Genomic DNA, 14,368 nt, shown 5'->3' on the forward strand with positions numbered 1-14,368 from the left:
AAAATACCCCAACGGCAAAGCACCCCAGCACACCCTCACGATGCCGTGCGTCTGGCCCTGGTGGCTGGGGCCGAAGAGCAGACCTGAGCTGGGAGGCTGCAGAGGAGGAGGTAGAGGAGGTGGGGGGCTGGGGGGCCTCGGGCGTGCCCTGAGATGCCCTCACTCGGGCCTGGTAGAGCCTCTTAGCCAGGTCCTGCTCATACTGCTTAACATCCTCCTCTAGGCCATAGGGCCTAGGCCCCGTGAGGCCAGGGAGGGGGTGAAAGAGAGGAGGAGGAGGAGGAGGGAATAGGATGACGGGTTCACCAGGATGAAGGGGAAATGTGAGGGAGGAAAGAAAGGCATACAGACAGAAAAAGAGAAGAAAACCAAAGAATGGAAGATAAAACATTTAGGAGAGCCAGGAATATTGAACAAGATCCCAGTTTTAGACATGAGAACAGTAAAAGAGGAGACAGACTAACCACACACACGCACGCACACACACACACACACACACACACACACAGGATGGTGTTCTCACCCTGTTGGCCTATATTTGGAACATCGGGGTGAAAAACTGAACCCTGTTATTGATCAGCGTGATAAACTGTTTATCAGATCCTCATTACTCTTCCCCGGTGGTGTGCTTCTATCAGTGTTATCAGCCTAGTCAATGTTTCTGTCACGTGCTGCTCAAAGAAAATAAACTTTTGCCCTCACCTCCCACATGTGCTTTGCACGGTTTAAAGCAGGGCAACAAACTGATTATGTACAGGTTTCCCCATTTCACAAAATCAGTTAAGGTTCAATCAACTAAACTTGATTTATTGAAACGTGTGACATTTCAAAAAACAATCAAATAATCTAGTTATCAGCCAACAATTGAAATAATCTATTGTTGGCTGTTGTACTTTTGATACTTAAGTACATATAACGCCTGAAATTTACCTTTCATACTTGATTACATTGAATATTAGAAAGACGTTTACTCAAGTACTAGTCATATATACTGTATGTGACTTTCACTTTAACCAGAACCATATTGTTACACGATATTTATTATCAAAACTGCTAAATTATACTTCATTTCAAACTGCTTCATTTCATTTTATACAATTGGTAACAGGTTTGTTTTTTCTTTGACCTATCCCTGTTAATATCAATGTATTAGAGATACAAGGACAGTAAAATGCACAAAAACACCTAATTAGTTTGTCCTCCTCGTCAGGATGTGTTGCGTGCTATATTTACCGTGCTGCCCTCCACATGGCTCTCTTCTCAGCCTCCAGAGCTCGTTTCTCCGCAGGGGACAGGTCCTTGTCAGGGGCCACAGCCAGCTCGGGGCTCTGCATACGAAGCCTCTCTTGATGTCTGCGCTCTGCTTTGGCTGTGCGGATGGGGGCCGATGAGTCCGCTTGGTACACTGGGATCAGACTGACGAGACACACGAGTAGCAGCGATGACTACAGTGACTAAAACAACAGCTCAGAGATGTTCGATGATGACGTGTATGATGTAGTTACCCAGTCATTGAGTTAGGCCTCTGCTCCAGCCTGAAGCTGTCCTCCAGTGAATTCCTCTGAGAGTCTCCTTTACCATCAACAGAGGAAGGCCTACACACACACGTTAGATAATTAGCTAAAGGATTACAAAAGAAGTTTCAATAATAATAATATCCAACTTGTTACCCTGAGCTGCCACAGTAGCTGGGTGGTGTGACGTTGTAGCTTGGCGGGGTGGAGCAGTGCTGCGTTGGGGTGGATACTGGCTCCACCTTGTACTCCACGCCGTCCAGCAACACTTTGCCAGAGGCCTTCATCTGTGCTACCTGCTTGGCCAGGTCCTCCTCATCATCCTCATCATCTTCATCCAACAAATACTCCCGCGCTCGCTGCTCAAACTTCCTCTCTGGTGCAAGATGAACAAATTCAGAGGGCAGGTAAGCTGACTGATGTTTTCACAGGTTATTAGCAAAAGATGCTCTCGACAAAACAAACCTTCCTCCTCTCTCATTTTCTTGAGGTCATCTTCTCCAACAAGAGACACCCGAGGTTTGGGTTTTTCTGGTGTCTGCTGCTTCACGTCAATCTCAAAATACTTCTGTCTGTCCCTGAAAGAGCGCTGCTCTGGGCTGGCCTTACCACTAGGAGAGGGGCTCTGCAGAAACTGAACACAAATATCGGAAATCAACAAGTCATCACAAGCTCCTGAAGCACAATAAAGGCCATTGTTTAATGCTTAGAGTAGATTTTTGTTGTTGTTTGCATTTTTGCAGAGTCATTTGACAAAAGAGCAGAGGATATCATAAAAGATGCTAGAGGAGAGAAGTATGACAGACCGCGAAGAAAGAAGAAAATTGGCCATTCAAACAGAACCCTGCACCATTTAGCCGATTTTAGATCAATTAACTGGCAGTCCCATTATTGACAGAAGTAGCACGGCTGTCTCCCAGTCAGTGGGAGCAGAGACACCGCCACCGGTCAAGCCAAGCACACCACAGCCCAGGCAAAGAACAGGGCTGGTCCGGTTGTGGGCGGAGGCGGTGGGTACCTGCAGCTCCATGGACGGCCTGGAGAAGCGAGGCACTGCTGCCAGGTTCAAATACTCCCGACGGGGGGAGAGCTTGCCGGCCAGAGCCTTACCATCTATGTCATCATCAAACACCTCGTTGATCAACTCAGGCTGAAAAGGCCACAGAGTTTGTCACCACACGGTTACAGCCAGGATTTCTTTTTAGAGCATATCTAGACATGCTTGGATATTTTGTCCTTGATAAACACCGTATTGGCCTGATTGTAAGACACCTCCACCTTTTTTCCATCATCTGTGAACATCTGAGAAAACAATTATTTTCTCTCATATTGATATTTTGTGCTGCTCAACACATGATTGGATTCCCAGTCTGTTTTTGCAGTAACGAAGTTGGGAGCTTTAGAAGCTTTCTTTTTACTCGTCAAGAAATTATTTCCCCCACTGCAGTAAAACATGTTACACAAACTTTCGGAAACTCCAGCCGACGGGACATAAAGGCGACAGACAACTTGGTACTGTCATAAATCAAGAAGAATCTCTAATGTTTTAAATACTTCACTGTTTAGGACTAGAATATAACACAACCCCCACTTTTTCCAATGTCTAGAAACAAGTATCATCGTATATTTGGTCCAGTACGGTACAACAGACAGCTGTGTGCCGATAACTTTAGGACAGCATGTTCGCTCACCTCTGGAGATGGCTGCGTTGGGTGGAAATTGTTCCTCACACCATACAGGTCCTATTGGGCACAGCAGAGTGTTAGTGTTAAAGTTCAATAAACTCACTCTGAGGATTAAGACAGATAAAGAGCAGGCAGGATTTGCAGCTGGGGTACAATATGAAAACAGGGGGGTAATAAATATTAGTACACGAGCCACACATTGATGGACGAATGGATCAAGATCAACACCAGTATGACAGATGATGGCACTGGAGTACAAAAACCAACGATGAACGCATTCCACACGTCACAGCACGTCACAGGCCCCCCCGACACGGCGCAGGCTCCTTAGAGGTCAGCCTGCTGCAGTCAGGAGGGGGCGGGGCGAGACTAACCAATCAGCACAGCATGCTTGTGTCGTTGTGACCCGGGGGAGTCCGGGCAGCTCGGCCTACCTGCGGCGGCTCCAGCACTGCCAGTGAGCGAGGCACGGCGGCAAACGCCTTGTATGCCTGCTTGACATTCATGGGGAACTCGTCGGGCGAGGTGGGGGAGGGGGCACGAGGCTGCAGGGGGGGAGGGGGTGGGGTGGTCATGGAGGGCGGAGGGGTAGGATCATATGGTAGAAGGAGCCGAGGGGGGGTAGACACACAGACGGACAGAGAGATGGAGGAGAGGGCAGACTATGAAAAAAACCAGCAGAGTTGAAGAAGACTGTGGAGGAGAACAGGTGAACAGCATGGCGGCTGGTTTCATGTGAGAGAGGAGGGGAGTATGCCAGAGAAAGACGGACAGTAGGGCCCGGAAAGTTCAAAGCCATGACAGATTTGTCTGTATGAGCTCAGGAGGACGTGAGATGATATCCAAGCTTCTTTGTTATTTACCAATCCAGCTATGCTGCTTGCCAAAGGAAGAAATAAGCGGAACATTTCAGAAAGCTGCAATTATGAGAAATTACGTCTGATTCAGGAGCTCGGAGTAGGGCTGGATTCTTTGTCTGCAGGTGGAGTTCAAAGTCAGATAACCTCCTGCAGCACCAGCACAGACTCTACTCCCCTGTGCTTTCAGTCAAGTCTTCCTGTCTTTGGTTCTAGCCTCGTCAGAAAACAAAAATCATTCTCGTGCCTCAATTATCTGCATCTCTGCTGTACTGCTTTGAGACACCAGCTGGGTGTTTTGGGGGTTGTGCAGTCAGAGTGGGTGGCACACAGCTGAGAGTGGATAGAAAACAGCACTATGTGGTGGTGAGGGGTCTTACAGAGGTCTGGGAGTTGAAGGGGGAGGGGCCATGCTGGAAGGGGTTCGGACTGTGGCCGTCCGGGGTGGCGGGGGAGGAAGTCTGCCGCACGCGCCCGACTGGCTGGATGGCACCTGGTCGCGTCTGGAGAGAAAACAAAAGATACTTCATACAAGAGATCAGTCAAGTCAGTTTGTCCTTTTTATTCAGACACACCAAATTTTAGGATGAAATGACAACTCAAAATTAATGGAAGCTAATGGTGGATATGAATCGGAGCATAATCAATAGAATTAGGAGCTTTGGAGGTTCTAACTCTCAAACAAGTTAAATGTTTGGATCTTGATACATTATTCTAAAACATAAAGATATTTTCTTTCTTTATTAGGACATTTAATCACTCTGGCACATGTTCTCTTTTTATGACATAACTTTTTGTTATAAATTTTAACATGAACTATAAACACGTACTAGCTATACAGAGATCCTCCTGTGTTTGACCTGTGTTCATTTTTAAACATATCTACATGAGAAGACAGAGCCTATTTTAATAGATCACTCTTGGGATTTTATGAATCGAATCAAGAAATTGTTTTTTTACTGCCATTGCTACTGTTAAGTATATTAGTTTGTAATAAACCTAAAGTGCGATCTGTCCATCTCTAATCTAGAATAGGAGATTTTTTTTGTTTAAGATCTACAGACACTCACTGATGATGAAGTGTCATCCTTGGCAGTAGGAGTGGAGCTGTAATGAATGTTTGCCTGCAAAAAAAAAGTAAAATAATACAATGACAATGAAATAAAATGCATGAATCTGCACCACAGTCACTAAATTCTAAACACTGGAGCTTCTTTAGGATGATGCCAAATAATTACACATTAAACACTGCAACACCACCAGGGTTCACCTCCACCCTAATAATCTCCATTTGAGGGTTGTTTTACAAGAGGAATTATATTTTTAGAGAATGTGAAGCCACAGCTGGTCAGTAGCGGCATTAAGAACAAACAGTCAAAAATCTATCTTTCCAGTGAACGCACATCCAGTCTGCACGAGGCAAAGCATCAGTCATCAGCTGCCACCGAGAAGCAGTCACATGCTTTTCAGACCGGTACGACTGCGGCAGACACGGTAGCTGAACTAGTCATGTTTTATTAACAGTGAGAGGGCTCAGAGCAGTCGACACATGTGCTACAAATAAATCCAGTCCAGAGCAGAGGGCCACAAGACCCACTTACGAAGCGGGTTTCCCTGCCTGCCAAGGAGCTGTTGGAAGAGTGGAGGCTGGGCTAAGGGTGAAGAGGTCAAAAGGGTCAAACTGTGACATACTGCTTCTATAGTGGTAGAAATGACTGGTGGAAAAGGAGAAAATGAAGAAAAAAGACAGTGGGAGAGCAATGAGTGGAGCGCTGGGTGTTAGTGCTGCTCACCGGTTGGATGGTGGGAGAGTACGGAGCTTCCCTGATCGGGCTCTCCGTCCTGGTGTAATCAGAGGAAGGCGCCTGGAAAAACAAAGACCACACACAAACACTTAACAGCTGCTCTTACTTTCACTGACGAAACCGTGTAGTAAAGAGATACCACAACAAGATTCACTGGTTAGCCCTGGAGAGTATCGATCATCCAGTAAATTCAAGCTTGAAACGTGCACTTTTCTGTGCGTCCTGCAGGTCGTGGCTCATCATGACTTGTGACCTCCCTTGCAGCTGTTGGGACTCACATTCCAGGCGATCCTGACTATGTGCAGACTATGTGACCGAATACCTCGCAAGGTGCCGCAAGCTCTGTTCTCACAGCAAAAACATGCACCACTTCAGCTGGTTGTTACACTGAGATTAATACACACAACCGGGACACACACTTTGTTACAGGAAAAAAAAAAGCTTTTTTCACCCGCACATCAATCCTCCTGTGTGTTGTAAGGGTAGGGTTTCTAAAAATGGTGAAAAATCTTCATCACAGCACCCAGAGCGTTGAATCGCACACAACGTTGACATTTCATCAGCTTTTTCTGTTGCTTTTTTGACACATTCAGCAGATACACAGCAGTATAATCGTTCATTTGGTGTCATGTTTCTGTCGACCTCGTGAATTGAAGTCCAATAATTATTCTCTTTTTGCTCTGGTTTTGGTCTCCAACAGTGAAATAGCTAGCTCTTTAGCTGCTAAATACTCTGAGATTTAGCTTTGGGGGATAATTCTCTGTAGGGTTATCAGTACAAGCTACATTATTATTACTAAATTATTATCATCTGGTATAATTTAATTATAGAAATGTCTTATTTTTCCAAAAAACATTTAACTAACTTGAATGATTAATTGATGACCCACAGACTATTGATGTGGTGTCATTTTGCGTCAGTTCTACATCCCTCCTTAAAATAGTTGAGTCTGATGCTTTGGATACACGCCAACCAAAAACAAGAGAAACAATTCTTCAGCATAAGAACGTTAATCTGAAGGCATTTCTTCAGATTAAATTTGAGTTAAAACTTCCACAAAGCTTTGATGCATAGAATAATCCAGTTCAAGGGAAACAAGTGAGCCAAACACCAAACTGTGCGCAGTAACACACCATGCTGCCTCCAAACCACACTCAGGCAGGCGGCTTGCCTTGCTGAACAACCAGGGCTGCAGTTGGCCTTGCTTCCCGTAGCCCACAGGAGGCCCGGACAGGAGCTGCTGTCCTGGCGGACGGCCCTTCCCTTTCCGATTGGCCACCAAGAAAGGGTTCTCTTTGAAGCAGATAGGCTGAGAGTCCACCAAGCATTCCTCCTCTTCTTCAGCTACAAATGATGATGAGTTAAGGGTTGTTGATGAGCCAGCACTGTCGGTAGTGGAGGTCCCATTAGGGGAGAACTGGGATCCATGAAGATAATCAGCATGTTCAGACTGGAGCAGGTGCTCCTCGTTCAGACTGGGGCAGGACTCAGGGTCCATGTGGCCTAAACTGAAGCCCAAAGGCTCTAAAGGGGCTCCGTACTGGGCCTGCAGAGGGGCCTCCATGGGAGCAGCCAGACTTACAGAAGGAGAGAACTGGACAGGAGCAAAGGAAAGAGGATGGACAGATACAGTAAACTGGACAGGAAACTGACTGACTCAAAGGAAATAATCACAAATGGAATTTCAAAGAAAGGTTTAAAAGCAGCAGAGAGAGAGAGAGAATGAAAACGTAGATAATCCTTCCAATCACTCCCACTTTCTTAGAACTTTATTTTATGTTCACAGGTTTGGCCATTATTTCAATCAGTTATAATTACACTGCTCTCACCAAAGTATTACAAAGATCTCACTCACTACCCACTATATAACAGACTATATGCTCAATTTGACAAATTTGTAGTGCCACCTGGATGTGTAGTGGGAATTATATCTATAGTTGACTCAATGTATCCCACAATGGATCGTGAAAGGTAGCATACAACCAATGGTCACCAATGATGAATTATATACCATCATGCACTGCGCTGGAAGGAACAAAGACTAGAGTGGTTTGAAAAGTGTCTTTACATTTGTCTGTTGCACTGGGAAAACTGTGTATACCAACTATTCCAGTACAGCAGGTAAAATTTTAAGCAGAAGGTTTTTGGATTTAAAAACAGTTTGTATAATAATTACATTTTTTAACAATCAGATCTTCTGAGTGCTTGTGTTTCCAACTTCTTTTACCGACGCTGGTTTAGCAATCGGTGTGTGATGTGTTATCATAACCAACTTAATCAAGATCCAATTTGTATTAAACCAAAGTTATCCTTTAGGAGCCGCTGTAAATGGTGAAGAAGTAAATTGGCGAAACCAGATCCATCATTTATCCTCATAAAACTAGCTTTTGTAAGTCAACTCTGGAAAAATCTACAGTAAAAACATGGAAAAATAAAAGTAACCTTTTACAAACCACCAAAGTGTTTCTTTGTCTTTTAAGATGTGCTTCTGTAAATAGACTGTTGACACACAAGCCTCGAGCTGCTAAAAGGAGTTGCTCACATCACTAAATCTTCCCTGAAGCCTGAAGTTTCTCAGCGCCCACCCATCATTCAAGACTTGTAACTGCTGCTCTGCGCTACCAGACACATTGGTAAAGTCCAGGCACTTGGGCTTCTGCCTTAAATAACCACATTATCAGATCAGCGAGACATTCAGGCTCCAGCACACCTTCAACTCCTACTGTACTCAACATAGAGGACAGTTAATGTCACTGTAGGAGGGTTTAAAATCAGAAATGTTTAACCCAACACATGTAAGGAAACCCGATACTGTAACCATAGACATGTCATGTTAGGAAGTTCCTACTCAAATCAACCCAGATTACCAACCAACTTTGGTCATTTATTCGACCTTGACATGTCTGGTGATAATCAAAATAGACTGACTAAGAATACAACGAGCATTGTGGGGCAGTAATGTGGTGCTCTACATGCTGACTATAAGAATCGGTGGTGTGATGAGGGGTCAGTGGGATGGAATGTGAATGAGTGCCCTTTTGGCTCCGACACAGACTGTGAGGGACAGCTGGGGGGTTTTGATGCGAGGCTGCTGGTTCGTCAGCATGCCGACATGCTGAGCTGGCCCGGCTGGGAAGCGCTGCGAGCTGAGGGAGCCGGGAACTGAATCATTTTTAGGGTTTTTGGTTTGTTTTTGTCCGGGCAGTCTCTCATTGTGCTGTGTTTGTGTTTTTACTCTGTTTATTCAATTATATTTCTTTTGTGTGTGTGTGTGTAAAGCTCTTTGTAACTGTGTTTAAAGAGGTGCTGTATAAGTAAAGCTTTTCTATTTTTACCCCCAACTGACTTCCACTACTTCTGTGATCTTAAATGATCCGAACGTCACCTCTGTCTTCATAAAGGTTCAAGGACAATGATGGAAATGGTTCATCCAAGTGCACCTCAGATATATCAAAAATCTATCCTGGAATGGTTATTTAAATGGAAAAGTTTCAATTGTTCTTACCAGGGATAAAACTATATGTTGTACTTAATAAATATATCTTAATTTCTGAAAGAAATTAAACAAAAGTTTCCTTCCTAACAACAAAACGGTACCACAATCCAACTCTTAACTCTTGCGTTTCCAGTCTTAAAAAAAAACAAAAATCAGAGACCTCACTTATAAAATATAAAATCACAGTAAACCTTGGCCTGTTAACACTAAAGACACACTCCTCTTGGATTTATCAACATTTCTTAACCACCATTTTTCAACGAGAACTTTTGTGACCAACTTTCAGGCAGTAGTAACGGCTCCCTGTGATACAGTTTGAGAAGTGTGCTGGAGCAGCACGTGTGCTGGAGCAGCAAATCCACCTCTTAACACACCGAGCACCAACAGCTGCATATGAAATGTGGGTTAAGTTCTCAGAGATCTACAAGTAGGGCACAAAAAAATTAATCGAAATAGCTGTCTATCTAAAGTTTAGCACTCAAGTGTGTCTTAAACCAAATCAAAATCATAGTATTTTCTAACATGGTTGGATCAAAATAAGGCAGAGAGGATGACTCAAGATAAAGTCAAAGACAAATACAAGACAGAAAACAGAAAAAGTACAAAGCTACTACCTGTAGGATGGTAACAGGACAATGCTGTATGTCCGCTTACTCCTCCGAGGACTTTGAAAACTGAAACACTTGTCTGTTCCTCTCAGGCGATACCCTCCCTCCCCGTCTGTCTGGCACCCCACCCACCCAAGAGACTCCATCCAATTCTGAGCCAGATGCAGGTTTAAAATATCACAGAGGAGAGGCTGTTTGATAGTGGGCAGCTGTCCCCTTCCCCCATCTCTTCCACACACTCACACGGCTTTTCTATCCAGCAGGACAGCGCCTGCTGCCCTCTGGCCACGCTTCCTTTTCAATTCCGCCCTCCTGTACATCCAGTCGTCCTTCAACAGCCATTTTCATTCTTCTTGATTCTGTTGAATGAGCATGAGTCCTTCATTTTCTTGTTATTTCTTCTATCCAGGTTGGTCACATTGGCTCAAAAATGGATGTGGGACAAAGTTACATCAGACTGGTATGATGTATGGGTTTGGCCTTGGAGACACCATCTGTAATGTTGACTTGGGGGTTAACACATGGAGTGAGGTTAACATTCCTGCTCCTGGAGGGGCAAATGGTCCACTGTGGGTCACTTGGTTTCCCAGGACATAAAAACACAGGATTCCATGAGGTCTATTACGAGCCACGAAGGCCATTTCCAACATAGCCGCACAGAACAAAAAGCAATTTACAACACGAGAGGAGTACACTCTTTTTCAAACACGTAGAAAAGCCATAGGATTGAGAACGTAAAGAGAGGCTTACCCTGTTGAGTTTCTGTAGACTGGTGGTGGGCAGTGCCGCCAGGGTTTTGTAATCAAGTTTTAGAGGTCCAGTGCCAATGTTCTACAGAGAAGTAAAGAGACAACAGAGGTGAGAAGTGGACGAGACTGAGGTTTATTACACAACAAAAAGGAATCACGAAACGAGGTGAATTCGTTTTACTTGAGCAGACCACGTATAGAATTGTAGAGAAGCTAACCCATGAAATAAGGGATCCACACATCTATTGTAAATGTCATCTATGTCATGTATAACACCATGTTAAAAGTATTGTCTGCAGGGTTAACCCTGGAGTAGCTTATTCTCTGTCACCATAGAGTTGCAGTTTATTTTGTTTTAACACCATCCTGCATCTGAAAATGATCATTAATGCACCAAATCTGCAGCTGGAAATAGTCATTGACAGATACACTATTTACCTGCTGTGATTGAGCATTATTCAGCCTTTTTTTGTTTAGAAACAAAAGTATATATTTGTGTAGACACAATAGGAACAAGACAGACGGACACATTTATTAAATTTTTTATTACCTTCTGGCGTGGTGAGAATCACAGCTACAGAAGCTGACTGAGGTCTAGCAAAAGTAAGTTTCACAGATCTACAGCAGGTGTGTAAAATGTTTAGTTAACCAATTCCATCATTCCCTACACTCAATATATGTGTAATCCCCAGTTAGAAAAGTTAGAAATGACTTTATATTATATTTGCTAAAATACCAGTGAGGAGCAACAAGTCAGAGGTAGTGTTGGGGTATTTTTTGTGGCGCTTTTTGCACAGACACGAAGTTTGTCTGCAGACCTTCTGATGAGGAGTGTCTCACCTCAGTCTCCTCTTCTAGCAGGCGAGTTGCCTCCTCTCGCTCCAATCGCATTCGCTCCTTCACCATGAGAGGAAGGAGAGGAGGAAGAGGGAAGACACCCAAGCACACACAGCCACACAGTAATGCAATGAGAGGTGAAGATGAGGAGGAAAGAAGTGTTAGAGGGAGTGAAAAGTGGAGAAAACAGAAAACAGTGGGGGGTGTATGGAGATGGGATGATTGGATGATTTTGGATCACACCAAACACACCAAAGGTAAAGGAGAGGTGAGAGGAAACACAGAAGGGAAAGAAAGGATAGAACCCACACACGTTAGAAAGTACTCTATTCATTCGCTATGGGAGCAGAAAAAAAAGCATGCAAGGCGGGACAATGCAGGAACAGTTCTGTCAATCACAATACCCACACAGGGGGCAGAGGAGAAGCTTCATTCACCCGATAACACACCAACCTGAGCTTCTGCCTCTAAAGCTCCGCCCTGGCTTGCCATTTTTCTGAGCTACAATGGAGTAAAATTGAATTCCGCCTTCTATCTGCTGATCTGACAGATACGATTTTACCTCCCGCCTTCCAAAAATGGATTTTCAGTTCCACTTACCACTTTCTCCATCTCTTCTCGCTCCCACTGCGATGTCTCTCTCACCATCTCAGACTCCTGGAGAAGAGATTCAAGATCCTGATACATGCTTACAATTCATTCTGTAAATCTTCACAAAAACACTGACTGCCTGAGTAATTTAAACCAAAGCACTTTACATATAAAGTATTTTATGACTGAGAAACAACAGCAACTAGAATGGCTACATTCCTTTAGTTCGGGCAGTCTCCCAAAGGCTAATCTGGACCAAATAAACAACTGTGCTGGCACTTTCTGGGTGCTGTAGTGAAAAGATGGCTATGTGCAGTTGGAGTGAGTCATACTCCACCATCACTGACACCAAACTGCTGTGGAAGCAGAGTGTTGCTGAACAAAACATCTGACTCACGTGTTGACTTGACAACAAAATCGCCAAACCGATTCCTGGAATGTAGATGAATGGCATGTACTGCGCTTCCTGGTGTACAACCAGACACTGTTCACCTCTCTTATTCAGTGCTCGTCAGGACATTATCAAGTCTAAACAGTGCATGATTGCTAAATGCACTCGAGGTTTCACAGAAGTATCGATTAGTCTAATATCAAAACCACTAGTGACACATAATGCATCATATTTGGGCAACTCAAAGCATTTAAGATGGCTTCCAACAACAGAAAGTGGATGTGACTCTAGTTTCATTTTATACGTTATGCCATGTAAAATAAACAGAATTTAAGGTATATAGAGAAGGAAAGACTCCAGCTATCCCTGTAAGAAATCAGTCGCAGTGTTTCACAATGTTACTACCAGCTCTGACAAGCTTGCTGGGAGTTTAGTCCAATCAATCAGATTGGTACTCTGCAAAAACATGATGAAATGTGCTCTGATTAATTAACTATACTTCTTTAAGGGATTAGTCAATGACTACTAAAACACAGTAGTCATGAATGCTCTAATACGCATATTAACCTTAACATACATAACCAGAGATATGTATAATCAATCAAACAGTGTATAATCGGTATTGTACCTTCTGCATGATGTCGATCTCCTCTGGACTCAGGTCTCGGTCTATAGAAGAGATGCTTTCCATGCTGTTCTTACGGACGATGCCTGTTGCAAACGGGTTGGCAATGATGCCAGGAGAAGACTGGAAATGGACAAAACACAGGGTTTTGTTTAAAATGTTAATCTAAATTGAAGAAGTTTGGGCAACTTTTGATAAAGTTGATTGATAAAAGTATTATTTAACTTGAGGTCATTTAAGTTCATTCATCCATCCAATAAAGATGATCACCCTCCCGTTTATACTGTAGAGTCCTCCTAATGGCTCAACACATTTTATCTGAATCTGACTGCTCATGGCGTCTTACCTCCACAGCAGCCACTTTCTGTGGGTCAAAGCCATCACACACCAGCATGCCCAAGGTGTCTCCTACAGCACGGAGGACTCGCACTGCCTCCGTATGCGTCATCCCCAGCAGGCTGTGGTTGTTCACCTCCAGGATACGCATGCCAACCTGCAGCCGTCCGTCTCTCGCTGCGGCACCGCTTGAACTCACCTGTTTGAATATTAACCAAAGTACGGGTAAGGTGATGACTCTTAAAACTTTGTCCTCACTTCGACCGTTAACAAATTTAATACCGCTTTCTTCTCAGTAGGCAACAATCAAGACCACGCTAACTTACAAAAATCTCAGTTAGATGGGATGTGGCTTGGGTGAGACTCTTTGGGCTAAAATTAATTTAATGGTGACAAAAACTAAAATTCAGAACCTTAGAGATGAAGATGCCTTCATCTGTCGGGTCAAAGGGGTTTCCTGCATGACCTTTGGCCCCTCCGCGAATACTGATGCCAAGCTTCTCTCCTGGCTGCTTCTGGATCAGAATTTCCTGCAATCATACATCAACAGCTCGTCAGGCTAGGTAAGATAATGGATTTATCTAAGTTGGTATATTTGTATTTGTTCTGGTTTGCCTCACCTGCATCCCGGGTGGTGACGGGTCCCTCCGCACTAACATACGGATTTCCTGCTTGTTGGCCAGCAGGGCTCGCACGGCTTCCTGGTGGGTGGCGTGACGCAGGTCGATGGTGTTCACTTCTAATATTCTGTCACCAACACGCAGTCCACTTTGACATGCAAGACCGTGAGGAATCACCTGATAAGGAGACCGATCATGGAACGTGAGACACCGAACGTAAGAACAGAAAACTGGAAAACAAGGAATTTTTACCT

General features: G+C 44.1%; 1 protein-coding gene across 18 annotated transcripts in view; it reads right to left on the reverse strand.

The window, feature by feature from the left end:
* scrib (scribble planar cell polarity protein) overlaps positions 1-14,368 on the reverse strand; it is a 67,104-nt gene that overhangs the window by 6,500 nt on the left and 46,236 nt on the right. For 5 of the 18 annotated variants that reach the window (XM_030398831.1, XM_030398828.1, XM_030398833.1 and 2 more), the window contains 19 exons: positions 14,115-14,291; positions 13,908-14,024; positions 13,505-13,693; positions 13,162-13,281; positions 12,152-12,208; positions 11,555-11,611; positions 10,716-10,796; positions 5,850-5,921; positions 5,658-5,708; positions 5,127-5,180; positions 4,437-4,559; positions 3,634-3,744; positions 3,206-3,256; positions 2,533-2,664; positions 1,980-2,148; positions 1,671-1,890; positions 1,506-1,595; positions 1,234-1,416; positions 84-233 (listed from right to left, as the gene is read on the reverse strand). In XM_030398831.1, the coding sequence (XP_030254691.1) occupies positions 84-233; positions 1,234-1,416; positions 1,506-1,595; positions 1,671-1,890; positions 1,980-2,148; positions 2,533-2,664; positions 3,206-3,256; positions 3,634-3,744; positions 4,437-4,559; positions 5,127-5,180; positions 5,658-5,708; positions 5,850-5,921; positions 10,716-10,796; positions 11,555-11,611; positions 12,152-12,208; positions 13,162-13,281; positions 13,505-13,693; positions 13,908-14,024; positions 14,115-14,291 (2,204 nt within the window). Of the gene's footprint in view, positions 1-33; positions 234-1,233; positions 1,417-1,505; positions 1,596-1,670; positions 1,891-1,979; positions 2,149-2,532; positions 2,665-3,205; positions 3,257-3,633; positions 3,745-4,436; positions 4,560-5,126; positions 5,181-5,657; positions 5,709-5,849; positions 5,922-7,032; positions 7,456-10,715; positions 10,797-11,554; positions 11,612-12,151; positions 12,209-13,161; positions 13,282-13,504; positions 13,694-13,907; positions 14,025-14,114; positions 14,292-14,368 lie in introns of all 18 variants that reach the window. The other 13 variants (XM_030398838.1, XM_030398841.1, XM_030398846.1 and 10 more) reach the window with 12 other exon arrangements.

The sequence above is a fragment of the Sparus aurata genome, chromosome 19, assembly GCF_900880675.1.
Source record: "Sparus aurata chromosome 19, fSpaAur1.1, whole genome shotgun sequence".
NCBI classification, from domain to species: Eukaryota; Metazoa; Chordata; class Actinopteri; order Spariformes; family Sparidae; genus Sparus; species Sparus aurata.